Consider the following 20,057-nt stretch of genomic DNA (forward strand, 5'->3'; position numbering starts at 1 on the left):
TTCGCATTCAAAAACTTTTTTTCTATGATTGAAAATTTTCTTTTTTTAAGTAATTTTTCGTTTGAAAAAATGTATTTTTTGTTTGAAGCAACTTTGTGATTGAATAATAAAGACACAAATGTCATAGCCAAAATGTGGCCCAAATGCCAAAAAAAAAACATTACTTCAATTTAAAAAAAAAATTGCTTCATTCAAAAAAATTGACTGCAATCAAAAAATTCAAAGAAAAATAGCTTTCAAATTCATTTTTTTGAGTTTCAAATTTATTTTTGCATTCGAACACATTTTTGATGATTGAATAATGAAGACACAAATCTACCTCTATACGGCTCCGCCCAGGGGATACAATTATTAACTGGGGAAACTACATTGGCACGACACTGGCAGGCGTACCATATTCAATGGATGACGATCTTGGCAAGTAAAGCTGTCCTCAGCAGCCTGATTTAGAATTCCCCTCAAGAATGATGCAAAACCAAAAAACGCTCATTTTTAACTTATTATTGTAAATATTCTTGTAAGTTAATTTTATTGCTGACACTGCGTTTTGGGGTCATCATCATGTTGTGCCCCTCCTGGCCCAAAAGTCAAACTATGCCTATGGCGTTGCACATGTACATCCATTTTTTTTATTTTGACTCAATGGCCGCACATGACGTCTAGCACTGCCAATGGGAGCCAATGATTTCATTTTTTTTTTCAATTCGTGAAAAATAAATGAAACAATAACAATAATAATAATAATAATTTACCTAGCAACTGATTAGCTGAGGATGTGGTGAGGTTGAACTGCTGCTCCAGATATTTTCCCAGGAAGGCGGCGAAACCGGCCACTACGGCGATCTCCATGCAAGCCGCTAACGTTATACAGCTGAACACCGGGTTGGATAGAAGGTGCCGGGTTACCCGCGGGATCACTAGAAGCCAACAAACCAAGTTTACTCAGTTGGTCTCCCATACCTGTCAAGTTGTACGGTTTCGGCGTAATTTGTACAAGTGAGCACTGATTTTTAAATGTGTACGTCATACGTTCAAAATATCTACGTTTTTCGTGCATTACGTTTTTCTTTTTTTCTCCGTTTGGATTTCGTCACTGTTTTGCCAATGGGACAATGTGCGTTACTATGCGTTACTACACTGGTTGAATGACGCGAGAAAAGTCAGACACACGGAGAAAGAAAAGTGGGAGTGGGAAGGAGGGAAGAGTGTTGTGACGCTGTTGCAAACGCGATGCTAGGTGGCTCCAATATTTCCTGACTGTAGCCAACAGCTCACTTGATGCTACACTAGATATCATATGCATGTAGAACTAGATGCAAAATGGAAGACTCGGCGGCGCTAGTAAACAACCGCCATCTTAAAGCAGTAGACTTCTCAGAAAGGCTCTGTTGTAGTGAACCTTCCCAGCGAAACTAAGTAACTTTTTTTTCTAAAATACTCCTAAATCAGCAAAAAAAAAAAAAAAGATTTAAATGATGAAAGTTTTAAAACTTTCACATGTCGAAAGTAGACAGAAGGGAACTAATGCAAAAACGGGAGCAACTTTAACAACTTTAACGGTTGATTCACAGCATTAAATGACTTCCAAACATAGCAAAGGTTACTATGTTTTTTCTTTTCATTCCATTTTCATTTCCTGACTCAAAGATTGCATCTGTAAGTTAATTTTATCAATTGACCTTTTTAATTTATAACTGAACACACTAACAAACTACTTTCAAGTCAAATTGAATTGCGAACGGAAGTGCCATGAAGTGCGGCCATCAAAAGACATGATAGAAATTAGGGTTGTTCCGATCATGTTTTTTTGCTCCCGATCCGATCCCGATCGTTTTAGTTGGAGTATTTGCCAATCCCGATATTTCCCGATCCGATTGCTTTTTTTGCTCCCGATTCAATTCCAATCATTCCCGATCATTTTTCCCGATCATATACATTTTGGCAATGCATTAAGAAAAAAATGAATAAAACTCGGACGAATATATACATTCAACATACAGTACATAAGTACTATATTTGTTTATTATGACAATAAATCCTCAAGATGGCATTTATATTATTAACATTCTTTCTGTGAGAAGGATCCACGGATAGAAAGACTTATGACTTTGTATATTGTGACTAAATATTGCCATCTAGTGTATTTGTTGAGCTTTCAGTAAATGATACTGTAGCCATGCCCAAATGCATGATGGGAAGTGGAACCATGACTGTGCTTAGTGCTACCAATTGATATATCTTCTCTGCGTTGGGAAACAACATAAGGTGATAAGAAAAAGATCAAATGCTACCTTGCTTCCCCACATAGCTTCCCATGATATTTCTAATTGTTGAGAGAGGGATTGTAAGGCTTTAGCTATTTAAAAAAAAGGCTCCAAAGACTGCCAAAATTCACTCTACTCATTTTATGCTGCCTTTTAGCTCTATATAAAGTTAAACGGAGCCATTATAGATTGAATTAAAAAAAATTAATTACCACCGTTATCGGGATAAATTTGATAACCGTACCTTAAGCCTAAACTAAAGACTCTGGATGAGTGTAACATATTATGTCTGTAACGTTAAATACAATTAGAAAATGATTTAATAAAAAAAAAAAAAAAAATAAAATAAGGCATGGCCGATATTTTTTTGCCGATTCCGATACTTTGAAAATGACGTGATCGGACCCGATCGATCGGGACATCTCTAATAGAAATGGCCAAAAATGCTCCATACAATTATGACAAAAGTCACTGTTAAATTTTCGTAATCATGATGTAGCTGAAGATATTGATTGTTCTTTGATTGGACCAGGTTATATGTGACAATATTACCAATAAATTCATATCATTTTAAAAATTGAGTTTTATTTTTGTTTCATATTGCACGTTGTATCAAAAGTTTGTAAGATTAGTCATCAATTTGTAAGGGCATACGTCACTATTTGCAAGATTGCCAACGGCCTCGGGTTGACAGATATGGTCTCCAGACCTAAAAGTTGCGATGATAGTACCTCTGAGATGCTGGCATACGGATAGTCCGCTGTTCAGGTCGAAGCCGTGGATGCCCCCTTTGGCTTTAGCCTGGTAGTCCAGACTTAGGGGGGACGGCAGCATGGCCTGCTCGCTTTCCCCCCCGCCGTCCAGGCCTTGCTCGTCAAGGGACTGAGGGAAACCGAACATGAAAAGGGCCGACAGGAATAGTAAGGCACCGCACAGGAGGAAGCCCCCCCACCAGGCCCCGATCCAGCGAGGGTCTTCTGGGGTGATGTCCAGTTTACCTGGATGGCGCGTGGAGAAAATGTCAATCTATGTATTGCTATCTCAGATTGTGAATAGTGATGAACTTTAAAAACTCACTGGTGTCGATGAAGTCGGCATGTACGTAAACTTTGGTACAGACGGAACCCAAGATGAAGCCGCAAGCGGGCCCAAACACTAGGGTGGAAAATAAAATACCTGCAAGACAATGGGAATGTGATTTAAATTGCACTTTATAGCAATATTCAGTAGATGGCGCTAATAGGCAACACTCTGGTGCTTGGATTGACGCAATATGGTGTCTAAATTATCAATACAATTGTGCATTGTCTACACTGTCTTTGTCCATATATTATTTGATATATTTATTACTCTTCTAATGCAACACATTAACATGTTAAATGTATGTGATGTACAACTGAAACGTAGGATATAGTTTGTTACCACACTTCATACTTGTATGCCAATAATGTTATTGGTTTTTATTTTGGTATATATTTACATCATATTTTGTAAAAAAAAAAAAAAAAAAAAAAAAAAAATTTTAATTAATTTCAATGTTTCTATGTCAGACTTCCATTCACGTATCTATTTATTTGAATTATTAATTTGTTAAAGTTTTTAATTTTTATTTTCTTCTTTTTTAAAATTCTTTATGACCAAATTGATACATTTAGAATTTCATAAATTTGAGACTCTAATTCAGAATTTTAAATTTTCTTTCTCAAAATAAATAAATAAATAAATACATAAATAAATTGATGGATGCAGGTCAACACATGCATCTGCAAGTTCCATGAAGAAAAAAAATTGGATTTAGCAAGGGTTATGGACACATATTATTACACATATTCGTTTTCTTTTTTACTAATTTGAAAAAAAGTTTCCATTAAGACCTTATTTTTCAAATTTTGGGATTCTCTTACAATTGTTTCATGTTGCAGGGCTTTAAAGGTTAATTCACTTTCTATTCATTTATTTCAACATTTTTTACAGTATTTAGGTTAGACCATATTTGCATTATGTTTCATTTTCTATACAGCTCTAATGTTTACTTTATACTTTATACTAATATACCAAACATAAAATATATTTACATTATATTTCAAATTCAATTCTTTGCTATTGCACCTTGCATTAATAATAATAACTATAAGTAGAAAATGAACTTTCTAGAGAAATTACATGGAAATATTTTCATGTTCATAGTGATTTTTTGGTCAAAAATAATGTCTGTTTAGCCAAAAATATGGACATGTGAAAAAGTGTTCATTAGGTAAAGAAAAATTAGGTACCTTTTTAATCTTTATATAGTATTTTCAAAACAATAAGTGATGATATGTTGACTGAAAACTAGTTGAATGACACCTCATATATATCTTGGGGGGGGGGGGGGGGGGGTCTGTATCACATTCACATGCACTAATTAACTTTCAAGAGGGTGGCAGAAACCCTGCTACATAAAAAAAAAAAACTACAACTTCCACATGTGGTAGAATTCACAATAAAGCAAACTTTGACTTTGCTGAACGATTTAAAGAACGATTTAAACGTCACCTCTCCCTTTTTTCCATTCTTTATAAAGACGGAAGTTGATGCTAACGCTTTTGCGCGAATTCTGCAAAGATGGCAGAGCAACAGAAACAAAACGTTTTGTGTGAGGAGGACAAAGAATGGGGGGGGTTACCAGGATATACAGAATAAACATTGGCCCGGCTTTCACTCACTGGTGTGACACCCCCCCAACCGAATTCAGGATGGGGGGTTAGCCACACTAAGCCACACGGTTGCTAACCGTCCTATGCTATTGTTTAGCCAGAACTGGATTCATTACCTTATTACTTTTCATCCTTTATACAGCCACTGGATTCAGAAATGTTGTTTAATCCATCTGCAGGCGACCATCATGATTTTACAATACTATGCGGGTATGTGCTGGTCCTCATGGGATACGCAGCCTTGGTCCTCATGGGAACCGCAGTCTTGCTTAAGGCAAAACACTATCGCTTTTGTCCACCGGTGTCGCTAAGGGTTAGCGTTTCGACTGAAACTAAAAGTTACCAAGTGTTGCCTTAAATAAAAGGTTGAAATATGAATGGTGTCATTAGGCATTGATGTTGTGTAAATTGAATTTCAATGAATTTTTAGCTCAAAATTATTGATCGCCAATGCGATTCTGGTGTGAGATGAGCAAGCAAAACATAAAGGATGCTTATTTTGTTGAATGTCACTTGAACTTAATGGGAGGTTTTGATAAAAAAAAATAAACCTTTTGGTTCGAAATACGAACAAATGAAAAGTGTCATTTGTTTTAGTAATATATAATATGAATGAAGTACCATAATTTTCGCACTATAGGGCAAACCTGACTATAAGCCGCCACTTACCAAATGCGACACAAAAACGGCATTTGTTCATAAATAAGCCGCAACGGACTATAAGCCGCAGCTGTCCTCACTGTATTATGGGATTTTTACACCAAAAGATATTAACCCATAACAATTTATTTGACAGCAGCATCATACGCCTGTCATATGAACAAATGAACCACCATGAAGCTTTGAACCAATTGGCTTCAAAGCTTCATTGCTTCAAGAAGCTTCTTTTGGCCATTATTGTTACCTTATGAGAAAGTCAACCTTTTCTGCCACCTGCTGTCAACACATTTGTTGTCCAACATTCCTCCTAGCATGCATTTCAGCACTACAGATGTAAATAACAATCAAAATTCATGTTCTATGCTAATTATTCACTTACGGTACTGTTCCAGTTGTTTCATTAATTGCTAGTTAATGGTATTTGATAACACTTTATTTGACAGTGGCGCCTTGAGACTGTCATTAGACAATCATAATTATGACATGACACTGGCATGAGCATTGATGAATGCAAATTATCTCACTTTTGAATTGATGTAAACGATTCAAACTGGCGTTAGTAACATAATTTGCCGGATAACACTTAATTACATCTCTCATAAGCATTCAGTAATGCCCATGATAGTGTCATGTCATAATTATGACAGTCTTATGACAGTCTTATGACACCCCTGTCAAATAAAGTGTTACCAAATACAATAACAAGCAATTGGAACAATAACTAAATAAATAATTAGCACAGAACATGAATTTTCATTGTTATTTACATTTGTAGCACTGCAATAAATGCTAGGAGGGATCTGTTGCCTATTAACCCAAATAAATCAACAAATAAGACGCACTGGACTATAAGCCGCAGGATTCAAAATGAAGTAAAAAAGTAGCGTTTTATAGTCCGAAACTTTCGGTAGATATTAAATGATGTGAACAATGGATTTTTGAAATTGTCAGTGGGAAATTTTTGGTAAAAAGAAAAATGACCACTTAAGGAGATTTTAGTGGGTCTGAGGTGAGAGTCAATGGAAGCAAATGGGTATCTATTGTAGGTCCGCGTATGGAGATTTTTGTGGGTCCTTGTTGAAAGTCAATATGACTGAATGGAGAAGTTTTTTGGGTGTTATTCAATGACAATGTGAATTGAATGAGCAAAGTAAATGTTTTTTTTAATGTGTGTTTAAATTAAATGAATTGGCTTTTTTTGGTCCAAAAATATTAGTTACAGGGGAAAAGGTGAGTTTTTTGGCCCCCCCCAAAAAACTAAAGCTTTTCGTCGTGTTAATTTCTGGAAAACGTTTAAGTGCCTCAATTATTGATTGACGAGCTGGTAGCATCATAAATGATTCAAAAGGAAGTTGTCTAATTGTCTGACCGCAGTGGTCACACTAAAGTGATTGGTGTACAATAAAGAGATAATTATCAAGTACACTGGTACAAACACTGGGGCGGGCAAAACTTGAGACATTTGATTTTGAAAGCTGAGATAAATATTTTAAAACAGAAATAGTAATACATGTACATCTTCATTTCACCCTCAGTAGCTCTCAGTATGAATAAAGTCTGTCAATGTTTGGTCAGCTTTATTCCTTCTTATAAACCTCCAATGCCAGATGCATGCAATTGAGGTCCTATTCAGCATATGAAATGTCTATTTTAATGCAGTCACACAGCGCCATAACTAGTAATGAGCACTCCAAGGCAAATGTAAATCTCTTATTGACTTTGCAATGACATCCACGGATGTGACAGGCAATCAGTGGAATATGACACCGGAAGAATGAAGGCGGGTCTTTATGAGGTCATTGGAAAACACATTAGAGGTGAATGATCATGTTTCAGTAGCATTGAAATAAATCAAATCGTGAAATAAATACTGGACTATTAATAAAAAATCAAATTTATTTGATTATATATTTATTATTCAATTTTGGTACTCCTGGTCATGTATAGATCGGTGTCAGCTCTCCCACTTTAAATGGATTGGACGTGTATTGCCCTCATCTGTGATTTGCTGGTATTTTTTCTCCTTCTAAAAACACCACAACTCGCTTGTGTTGTTGTTGCAGGAGCGGTCAGACATTTGCAGGTGACAACTTGACAGATTGTCCGCTTGAATTAATAAAGAGGGAGAAAGGTCAAGCATCAAAGATGACTGGGAGCTTGGTGATGAGAGAGATTTGAAAAGGGCAAATCACAGCAGGGAAGAAGCTATTTGCTCACTTTGATCATATAGAAATGCTCATTACTTTGACGTTGTTTTTTTGACACCAACACGCCACAAGATAATAGCGAAAGCCATGTACCGTACCAAGTGAAAAAGAAGAAATTTATTTCTAAACTAGGGGGTGTCACAAAATATCAAAAATGGTGATATATCGTGATACTTTGTATCCCAAAAGGTTATCAATACGCTCCTGCCAAGAATCGATTTATCATTGGAGCACTTACAGTTTAGTTTTTGTTCATTTTAGAGGATTCACAGCTCACTTCCTTTTGAGTTTGTGTCCCTGCCTATTCATTTCAGGAGATTCTTTGGTCACTTCCTGTTCTAAAAACCAAAATAAGCCGGAAGTGACCCATAAATGTCCCATAATCAACAGGAAGGGACTAAAAATCAACAGCAAATGGACTGAAATGGGTCCAAATTAAACTCATTGGTTGCCATTGACATCCAAATCGTTTGAAGTAGGAGGGATGGCACCGAATAAACGAATGCCACAATCCCATCTCAAACGGACTGGACGTCTACTAGTTATGAATTCATTCCAGTTCACTGCAGAAGGATAAAAATAGCTTGTTTTTCTGTTTATTAGTTGTAGAATATCCTAGAATAATTTCCTGACCAATGTATTGATAATTGTCACATCGCCGTGTCAAAAAACCATGTTTTATAAAGAAAATTGTGCTGAATGCGAGCAGAATTAAATAGATAACTTCATTATTAAATAAATGATTACATGTGATCTTTTCAAGTTTAATATTAAAATTAATATACAATTAAACTGAAAAATACAACTAAAAATTGGAAAGTCCTCACTTTAAAAATGATCAATAGATAATAAAGAAAAAGAAAAAAAAGGAATGGAGAAAAAAAAAAAACATATTTTTGAGGAAAATATACAAAATTATAACAAAAAATAGATAATAATACATTTTTATTTCTCCCTTTTTGTTAAATTATTTTTCAAATTGTTGTTCTTAATTGTTTTTTTTTTTTACATTTTTAAATACATTTTAAATTTTGATAAATTTCGTAAATGTACTTTATTATTTAAAAATCTTTTCATGTTTGCTTTTTGTTTTTTTTAGTAATTTAATTTATCTTCCCATATGTTGTAAGGATAGAATAGACCTTGCCATTTTTAAGTGAATTGTTTTCATTATGTTCAGACTAACTGTACATTGATCCTTTTCACTTGCTGAATATGCAGGTCCCCCCCCACAACGCACGCTTGACCCCACCCCCACCCTCTCCCACCCCCCGCTGCCACACAGACACAGATGCATATGCACACAGCCCCGAAAGATTCATGTCAACAACATGGCGCCTCGTCCAACCCTTTTGAAGAGGAGGAATATTAGAAGTTCTTTTCAGCCAGCAACAGCCATTTTAAGTCATGTAAAAAGACGTCAATCTTGTGGAAGTGGGGGAAACACCACTAATTTTGCTATAATTTTGCGGTAATGCAACACGGTGGCTTCAGAGTGTAAGTACCTTTATTAAAACAAAAAAAAACGGGGAGCTATCCAAGAATGGGTCCACTTCAGGGGAACACTGACATGAACATAAACTGACATGAAAAAAAATGTGTGAAATGAAATGATAGTATTTTGGTTCGGGTCTAAGGATAGTTAGCATGCCTCAGATGTCGATTTGTCTTTGGATAAACCTAAGATTTTTTCCCCATTACATTTTCCTAAATCACTTTTGGAGTGCTCCAGTGTCCCCGAGAAGTGGACCCATTCTTGGACAGCACTCTGTTTCTTTTTAAATCAAGAGACTTGCACTTCGAAATGTTTTAGTAGTTTTTGAAAACAGGTTTGAATGGAATGTTGTATCACCTGAACCAATATACAAAGAAAGTTAGTCTTAGTTAATACAGATTTATTTTGCATTGATCATTTAGCCTATCAATTAATTAGGTTTATATTTGCGAGAAATGTAGCCCTGACCCCCGTTAAATAATCTGCTTGGTCATGTTAATGTCCCGTCCCCAACAAAATGTGTACATGCAGATTACGCCCTTTACGGTACGGACTTTTATTCATGTATTTGTTTACTTATTTTATTTTGGTACTCCTGGCCCTCCACTGTTGGTGTTGTGTAAGACAAATACCACAAAGGGATGAGGTCGCAGGAATCATTTAATGTGTTCAGTCTCTCACTGGCACGCTGGCAAAGGTGCACCAATGAAAAGCCAGTGCTGAGTCAGCGTCCAGCGCTTCCTCAGCACGATCACTCCAGCAGAGTGCAAACATTTTGCTGCAGTGGCCTCACAGCGCTTCATTACACGCATTACGGCTGGGAAAGGATGAGAGGGAGAGACGCTGTGGCTTCCTTTCCCCGCTGTAAACAAGTCTATTGTGGCTCTTCTGCAGTGGTTCTGAATTGGAAGACGCATTTTGCAGATTTTAAGACTAAAAAAATGGAAAATGTTGCCCAGAGTAGAGGCGCTAAATGCTAGGTTAAAGTTGAAAGAGCACACTTAAAATGACCATTGAATGGCTTTAACATTTGTAATTACAGTATGTTATAGGTCTATATATCATCACGATATTATATCAGTACGAATGATGTCTAGCCCTACCCAAGATGGACCATCAGCTATGGAACCTGCCGTAAATAACACTTCCTATGATTATAATAGACTTCCAATCCTTTGGCGTCCAATCATCCTTCAGCAGTGAATTTACAGTAAAGTGTTCACCACTTGTAGACATCCAGTCATCCAGTCCGTTTGACGTGTGAATGTGGCAGAGAATGAGCAAATGCTCTTGCGCCATCAATGGCAGCCAATGAGTTAGAAAATATTTTTTCTCCTCTGGACAAGATGCACCCTCCCACCCATTATTTTATCACTAGTAGATGTCCAATTTATTTGAAGCAGGAGGGTTCGCAGCGAATGCCTCCCATGCCACGTTTACGTAGTGAATGTCAGCAAATGAGGTAAGCAGAATTTTTTTTTTTAACCTGTCCTGTTCAGCTGTTTGACACGGAGAATGGAAGTCTAAGTGTCTGGTTGGTTGGTCTGAACAGTTTTAATGTTTCACATTGAGAATATGACATACTCCCATTGTGATGATTGAGCATACCTTGTTTATTATGACAAAGTAGAGAACAGGAAGCGGTTATGGGGGAACAAAAGAAAAGAAACACAAGAAAAGAAAGAAAAGAAACACACACAACAACAAGAAATACATTGAACGCCTACACTAACTATTATTATGTTGGTGCTATCGCCAGCTAGATGTATTTCCGGTTGACACCATGTAGGGGGCCTGTTGACCAGGGAAAGAAGGGGGGAGGCGATGGGGAGTCTATAAGCTAAGTGATTGGGAGGGGCAGAGTGTACACAAATCAGCTCTGTGATCTAGAAACCAGTAATCGTGTGAATCCCTTGTGAGTGTAAGCCCGTCGGCAACCGACCCTACGCCGCCCCATCGCCAATCGCGGTCACGGGGCCCCCCACCTGATCGCATCCAATCACATCCAGCCGCGCGCGACCCCCACCAAACATGCAACAGCCACGCAGACTAGCGGAGACGTCGGGCGGGCACCAACCCAGGGCCACAGCCCCCACCCAGCCAGCCCGGGGAGGGAGAGAGGGTCGGATGGGGGTGCCAGTGCAGCCCATCCCTCCTCCCGCAGCCCGGATCCCTGGATCCCGAGCCATTGACACCCCCAGGTGGTCCCCCGGGCCACCCGCGGTCCCATCAACCGGCCCTGAGTAATGGGAGGAGGGGACGCACCACCAACCCCAACGCCCAGCCCCTCACTTGCTCGCCCACCCAGCCCACAACCGCAGCCCCGCAACCGGCACAGCTCCCCACGGGACTCCCAGCGGCTCACCAAGCCCAAGGCAGGGTAAGGTCCCCCGCCGGAGCAAGCGACATCCAGCTGATACAGCCAGCCAAGCTAAGCAATATTTGACCAAGTCATGATAGCAATGACGTTACATTCGAGTGATTATGCAGTAGTTTGGTATTAAAATAACAAAACATGTTATCGGTACAGTACTGGCATCCGCCAATACCAGACAACCGGTATCAGGAGACAAAAAAATAGTATCGATGCAAAACTAGTCTCGACCAAGATTTTAACTTCAAAAACCTCTAAGTCAGGGTAGCTGACAGTCAAGGTACAATTGAGGGCTGTTTTAGCAAAAGCTAAAGTTTGTGACAGCATGCTTATTTAACGCAGGAAGGTCAGACAAGCTATGCCTCAGACAGAAGGGTCACTTGTCTGGGCCAGAGGTATCAGTCACAGCTCATGACAACAATCAATAATCCAATTACTATGTGGCTTCAACACTAAAGCAGTTTAAAGGGCTTTCGACAGTAGCTTGCCTGGGAATGACGAGGAAACCTCATTGTTTAAAGAAAGAAAAAATGGAATACCACTGAAATAAGGAGACCAAAAATGGGGTCATGATATGTAAACTGGCATAGCAAAATGAGTAACAGTGACCCATTTTTCAAAGTTAAGGTTCCCGTATCATTAAAAAGAGAGTGACACATCAACCATTTTGATATAGTCTTTCACATCAGTGAAAGTTCTGTGTTCCGTGCATCTTGTATTTTCAAAATTAGATGAAAACAGTCAGACAGTTTACATATTTAAATGTTCAGATGTTAAGATTTGAATGAGGCAAAATAACATGCTTTTTCCTCTCAAATATATTGTTATAATCATTTATTTTTGATGTACTGTAATTATTTTCTGTATAAAAATTAATTTGGTGTTCAAAAAGTCTTTATTTCAAACTTGAGTCTTGAAAAAGAGGGGTCCTCTTATAATCAGGGCTAATACGGTATTATGTTTTTCGCACCATGCATGCATTTTGAAACGGTGTGAAAAAAAAAATCAAGGGGAGAAATTCACATCAAAATCATTCACTAGGTCCCCCCGTGTGGTTCTGGGATTTTTGCTCACCGTTCTTGTTATCATTTTGACGCCACGGGGTGAGATCTTGCATGGAGCCCCAGCTCGAGGGAGATTATCAGTGGTCTTATATGTCTTCCATTTTCTAATAATTGCTCCCACAGTTGATTTCTTTACACCAAGCATTTTACCTATTGCAGATTCAGTCTTCCCAGCCTGCTGCAGGTCTATAATTTTGTCTCTGGTGTCCTTCGACAGCTCTTTGGACTTGGCCATAGTGGAGTTTGGAGTGTGACTGACTGAGCTTGTGGACAGGAGTCTTTTATATCGATAATGAATTAAAACAGGTGCCATTAATACGGGTAACGAGTGGAGCCTCGTTAAACCTCGTTAGAAGAAGTTAGACCTCTTTGACAGCCAGAAATCTTGCTTTTTGTAGGTGACCAAATACTTATTTTCCACTCTAATTTGGAAATAAATTCTTTAAAAATCAAACAATGTGATTTTCTGTTTTTTTTTTTTCCACATTCTGTCTCTCATGGTTGAGGTTTACCCATGTTGACAATTACAGGCCTCTCTAATCTTTTCAAGTAGGAGAACTTGCACAATTGGTGGTTGACTAAATACTTATTTGCCCCACTTTACGTACAAAACACTAAGACGAAAATTAAAAGGGCTGCCAAAAGCAACAATGGCTATGAGGAAATGGTAATTTAAAAAATTGTGACCTATAGTGAAGCATTTTTGCCTTTTATCTCAGAATCTCGCTGTTTGACTTTTGACTCATTTAGCTATGCCAGATGCATTCTGAAAAGCGCCAGGGAGAAAAACATTAAAAAGATGCACAACATACAAGTAGATGTGCTTGTTAGACCCCAATAAGGATACATATGCGCAGGTGCATTGTTGGCGACCTCCCCTCAGTCAATTGCTAAGTAGTTCCCAGAGTACTCCCAGTGGACTAAATCCCACTCGGAGGCCGCAATCGATGGGCTGGACGCTCACGGGCAGCCTTCTCTGCACAAGTGTTTGTGCTTAATATTTAATGGTGGGCTGCCGTGTTTGCTAAACAACTCCTAACTGCTTTTGTGTCACACTGCATTATTCATCGGGTTAGCTTTCACATCGGCCGTGTTGAGATTCGCACAACAACACCGAGTGGCAAAGGCGTCATTGTTTGGGGAAAAAAAATGTTGTTATAGTTTAATTGCAGGACTGCAGCAGAGGGTCAGGGAAAGTATGTGGAATATGAAAAGTTGTTGTTTTTTAAAAGTGTTTTCATAGACTTCACTATCAGTTGACGAGACAGCTCCTACAGACATTGCACCACTTCCAGTAGGGGGCCGGGCCAGGCAGAGCGTCATGGCGGCTTTCACACTGTTAAACACAAACATGCTGTGTTCTAACTAATTTAGGTGGAAACAAGACGAAGGTTTTAGTGCATACAAACAGGAAGGAGTGTCTCGAGAGTGATTTGGTCGAGGATTCAAGATAATTTTTAGATAAAATAGCACGAGGCATGCATTTTGAAAAATTGTGAAAAAAATTAAATGAATGGGAAAAAAATAGCGTAACTTTGGGTTGAAATATTTACGCAAAATAAATGATAACTGCCCGTTTTTTTTTTCTTTAACCAAGAATCGAGACTGTTTTACGTTCATATTTATAGAAATTCCAGGATTTACGCATTTACTTACAAGAATTTTTAACTTAAAAAGCTCTTTGTTTTGTGACAGCCGCCACCTTCGATTTTGTATCTATTCACAATATTGTAACTTTACATTCAAATAATCATGTAATTTTCGGCCAACTGCCCGTTTTTGGCAAAAAAAAAAAAAAAAGTAATTTAGATATTTATGTGTCCATACAAAAAACCATTCGGCTTTTACGGGTTTTATTTTTTCTAACATTTCAATCTAAAAACGAAAAGGGCCAGATAGCCGGCAAGACGTGCTAACACAATATGACATCGGAATTCAACCTAAATATGTTGTGATTGTATATAGAAAAATGCTAAATTTGCTTTCGTTGAGTAAAATTAAGATTATTTTGCATGTTTCTGATGTGGAAATTGAGTTATTTACTAGCTGTTGAAAACTGTCAAAATTGCACACAAAAAAGTGCTATTTTAGCCAGAAACTTGTATAATATGTTAAATATTGCTATTGATCCTGAAAATATAGGTGATTATCTCTACATTTTGAGATTTTTGTACATCTAGCATAAAATCTGAGAATTTTATAGCCATTTTTAATTTTGTTATATTTATCTAAAAAAATATTATTAAAAATTCAGGATTTTATTGGAGAACAACTTTGAATTTTTTGATGCCGCTGCTCACGGAGACTCACATATGCCTAAGAGAGGTGCCTGTTTTGGTTTTAGGTCGCTAGCAGCTTTAGTTTTGGAAATATTTCAATTTTGAGTTTTTGAAAATAGGCCCCCTACTGAACAGCCCTGCGCCGCGTTTCCCGCCAACTGATAGTGAAGTCCATTGCATTTTTATGGTATTAATAACTATTGATATGATTGTTTACATAGCATTTATTAAATATTGACTTGTATGACATTGACTGACTTGTAATCCATTGGAACTAGTAGGGCTGGCTGGACGTTTTTAAAAAACGTTTTCAAGAGAAACTTTTATAGCTAAGTTCGTCGTCAAACATCGTTTATGGCTGCCTTTATTCGGCCCGTCCATTTATGAGTGAGACAACTAGCTAGCTCGAGCTACATAGTTAGGTAGCACTGATGAGCAAGGTAAGGAAGATGGACTATATAAGCAATAAATCCGTATCTTTAATAATCACAATGTATTTTATTCATGATTTTATCAAGTAATTGAATAAATTTTAGTCATAAACTTTTCTTGCTTGTAGTATAATGTCATGGTTTGGAGTAGTTTGGTGGAACATGAAGCGTTAGCTAGAGTGTTCTTTGCATGAGTAATAATGGTAAAGTGATGCAAAAAGTATATACGTATAAACACACACATATAGAGTATATATATAATAGATATACAGTATATACAGTAGATATAGTAATGTGTAGTAGTAATTTGTTTATTATAACAATAAATCCACAAGATGGCATTAACATTATTAACATTTATGTGTGTATTTTGCATAGCTATTTGATTGGGAATGCCAGTTCTCTTTGCATTGAGTGTTTTTCCTTTTGTGAACATTATTTTTTGGGGGAGATAGTAATATTATTTTTGTTGTGCTTTCACTAAGTGATACTGTAGCGACTTAACTGTTCGGCCCAAATGCATGATAGGAAGTTGGGCAACCATGACTGTCAGTGGTGGCTGCAAATGGTATACAGTAAGTTCTGCGTTGTGTTCAGTTAGGCGTGTTAAGAAAAAGATCCTCTCCTGCTCCAGCCAAATACATGATGGGAAGATGGGCAACCATGACTGTCAGTAGTGGCTGCAAATGGTATACAATATGTTCTACGTTGTGTTCAGTTATGAGTGTTAAGAAAAAGATCGTCTCTTGCCCCGCCCAAATGCATGATGGGCTGCTTAAGACAATAAAAGGCGCGGTCCAATGAACCTGCGTCTACTCGCAGTTCTCCGCCTTTTCGGTCTCAATGTGCTAAAACGGCGTCATTGTAAACCGTTTGAGGCAACGCATGAACGGGTCATTCCGTCCATGCGTTAATTGCGTCAAAAATTTTAACGTGATTAATTACAAAAATTAATTACAGCCCGTTAACGTGACAAATTTGACAGCCCTAATATATATATATATTATATATACAGTATATATATATTCATTCATTCATTTTCCATGCCACTTTTCCTCACGAGGGTCGCGGAGGTGCTGGAGCCTATTCCAGCTAACTACGGGCAGTAGGCAGGGTACACCCTGAACTGGTTGCCAGCCAGTCGCAGGGCACAAGGAGACATACGACCATTCACACACACTCATACCTATGGACAATTTAGAGTATTCAATCAGCCTACCGTGAATGTTTTTTAGATGTGGGAGGAAACCAGAGTTCCCGGAGAAAACCCACGCAGGCACGGGGAGAACATGCAAACTCCACACAGGAAGGCCAAAGCCCGGGATTGGACCCTTGATCTAGATCGCTAAGTTGACGTTTAAGACCTTTAACCCTTTATGGGGCAAGGGACTTTTTTGGTCTTAAAAAAACTTAAATATAAGCGATTATTATAATACATTTTCGTAACTATTATTTTTATATAATTAGCAAATATATACATGTATTATTACAAGGTTAATAAATGCTAAATTAACTAAATTAAAATTAATTTAAAACAGAAACACTCTAGTTACTACCCCAAGTAACACTGTGAAGTAATTTTTTTTTCATAGTTTTTAACTCACTGCAAGTCATTGAGATAGATAGATGTTCAATTCACTAAACTAGCAGGATTGGCTGTGAATGCTCATCTTTCAGTTCAAGTGACGGCGGAAGATGTCCAATCCATTATGAACGGGAGGGTTCCCTCATTCATCCCTCCCATTTAAAATGGATTGGATGTCTAGCACCATGAATGGCAGCCAATGAGTTAACAAAGAAGTCAACCAAAATGCCCGAAAATTAATAGAAAGTGGTAAAAAAAACTCTACAGCAAGTGAGAGCAAAGCATCCCCACGCAATTTCTGCAATTTCTCCAGAAATTGCATCTTTTAGTTATACTGCATTGTGTTTTTGTCAATTATTTTCAAAGGTACTGCCCTCCACTATAATTTCAGTATTCATACTTTTTGCGTGTTTCTGTTTGGATGTGTCTAGAATGAGATATGCAAGATTACACAAGGCTTTTATTGAATTTCCTTTCTATTAGACTTCAATGTGATTCAGTCTCTTCAACCATTAGGAGAAACATGAGCAGCCTCACTGGCTGTCTGCCTCTGCACTGTTGCCCTGGCAACTTGGGAAGACAGGTTGCTTACCTATATACAGAGAGGAGTCCTTCCTGTGGACGTGGTCGTCAATGTAGGACACTCCCAGAGGCTGGACGGGGGTAGCGCCGATGCCCAGCAGCACCTGGGCGCCGATTAGCAGCAGGTACATCATGTTGGTGTTGGCCCGGTCGCCGCACTTGTACGCCGAGTCGTCGTTCTCCGAGCGGGAGCTATTGGAGCACACGTCCCGGCCCTCCTCGGCGTGCCAGGAGTCACCGGCGTCGTACTCGTACTGTTGGGTGAGAAACTCGGGCAGAGCGGACAGAAGCGCCCCCAGCGCCATGACGATGCCGCCACAGCCGATCAGCCGCGGCCGGTGGGCTTTGGCGCCGAAGTAGCTGACGAAGAGGATGAGGGCCAGGTTGCCGATCTCAAAGCTGCTGGCGATAACGCCCACGTCGGCGCTCTGCAGGTTGAAGCGTCTCTCCAGCGTGGTCAGGACGCTTACCTGGAAGGACATGCGTCATTAAATGTATCATTAAGTCTGATTATTTCACTGTTTACTCATTCAATTCAAGATGCACCATATTTTTCAGGCTATTAGTCGCAGGTGTTTTCATAGTTTGGCCATTGGTGCGACTTATACATGTAATTATTAAAGGGATGACCTGACTAAACTGAAATATTGGTTCTATATCTGGCGCGCACGAGACAGTAAGGGACAATTTGCAATTTAATTTTGGAAGCAGAGGAATAGGCTTACCTTCACAATGACAAATACTGTAACGGCCAGTCATTATCTCACATTTCATGCACTGCCATGATGCCCTAACAAAACTAAAATCATCACATAACAACAAACTAAATAGCCTAACTAGCAAGTAATGAAACAACTGGAACAGTAACTGAAGAAACAATTAGCTAAGAACATGAACTTACCATGAACCAAGCAAAACTACAGTACTCCTTATTTTAAAGTTAGTAACTCAGCTTAAATATACAACATTTGAAAATAATTTGCAGTTTAGTATAATATCAAAAATTTTATTTCGACGTAAGCCGTGATTGTTGTTTACGTCGCAATGTGTTCTGTTGTTGTGACGGGAGTAGCTATGAGCTCATTCCACATTATTTTAGGTTGCTTTTCAAGGTGAAATGTCTGTTCTTGGGGTTGGAAAAATACATTTTCCTGTAAAAATGTGACTTATACTTCTATGCGACTCATATAAGATTTTTTCTAGCATTTTGGGGTTTGTTCGAATTATACTCCGGAGCAATTTATAGTCTGAAAAATACGATATTAAAAAATTTCTAATTCTTATTTATTTCAATATTTATGCTTTGGGTCATTTTTTAATATTTGTTTGTGTATTTATATTTATTTATTTAGATTTTTGTTTATTCCAATTCTAATTTGTTTTCAGTTTGTTTATATACTGTATATTTTATGTTATGTTATAGACGAGTTCCGTTCCTACACTGAAGATGTAACACAAATTTCCGTGTGAATCGTAATTAACCCTTTAAGTACCCCAACATAACTATCCCAAAAGCCCAAAAGTGTTGAATTTTTTTTTTTTTTTTAATGATGGAGGATACACTGCCCTCTGGTGGCCGCGTTGGGCCTGGCTGAACTGTCGCCTTGTATGACAGAAGTAGACTCGGACGTCCTACATGGATAAAGGATAGCTGCGCTCTGGTTTGGCCCACATAAGGCTGTAAGTTGTTTCAGCTAATACATGTGTTGTGTTAGGGTAAGAGCACAAACGGACACAAGCTTGGCATTTTTAATAACTCTGCTCTTCACAACACATTCACTCGTGCACCAACCCCCCCCCCCCCATAACATTTCATAACATTTGGACATAACGTTTCCTCATCCCACTGGAAAGTGCAACTCAGAACAACAAACCAACAAGAGTGACATAGAACTATTGTCAATATTCCCACTCTATGTGCCTTGTGGACACAACAATACTACGTTTAGGGCTACAGTTTGTGGAATTACTTGTGAGCGATTTGCTATTGGAATTGTAAATGCATTAGCATTCGTAGCATTTAAACTAGCGGACTTTTGTAATGCAAATTAGGCTAATTTAATGTACTAAATTTACATATTGATAGACTAGATGGACATTTGAACACCAATTGTTTTGTGTCAAGTGTTTTATTGTTGAAATGCGTGTCGTTTTGAACATAAGTGTACCTGTGTGTGGTACATCTTTACAAGTTGTCAAAAGTGAAGGAAGTAAAAAGCTTCAAAAAGCACAAATGCCTTGTTTGCTCTCTGTAAAGCTGAGCAACTTCACGTTTAGTGAGGACAGAACATATCATATTAATAAAATAAAGTGAAAAATACGATACCTTGTTTATGCAACTAAAAACAACAACAACAACAAATAAACGACTGAAGACAAAAGGGCGGACGAGACTCCAGTGTGGTAAAGTCGAAATTGCG

At 38.2% G+C, this 20,057-nt stretch overlaps 1 protein-coding gene across 1 annotated transcript in view; it reads right to left on the reverse strand.

Moving 5' to 3' along the window:
• LOC130914754 (solute carrier organic anion transporter family member 3A1-like) overlaps positions 1-20,057 on the reverse strand; it is a 37,465-nt gene that overhangs the window by 13,992 nt on the left and 3,416 nt on the right. Inside the window, exons 2-5 of the mRNA XM_057834270.1 lie at positions 17,648-18,107; positions 3,342-3,440; positions 2,996-3,262; positions 753-917 (exon numbers count right to left, since the gene is read on the reverse strand). Of these exons, the coding sequence (XP_057690253.1) occupies positions 753-917; positions 2,996-3,262; positions 3,342-3,440; positions 17,648-18,107 (991 nt within the window). The remainder of the gene's footprint in view (positions 1-752; positions 918-2,995; positions 3,263-3,341; positions 3,441-17,647; positions 18,108-20,057) is intronic.

Source organism: Corythoichthys intestinalis, chromosome 1 (assembly GCF_030265065.1).
Source record: "Corythoichthys intestinalis isolate RoL2023-P3 chromosome 1, ASM3026506v1, whole genome shotgun sequence".
NCBI lineage: Eukaryota > Metazoa > Chordata > Actinopteri > Syngnathiformes > Syngnathidae > Corythoichthys > Corythoichthys intestinalis.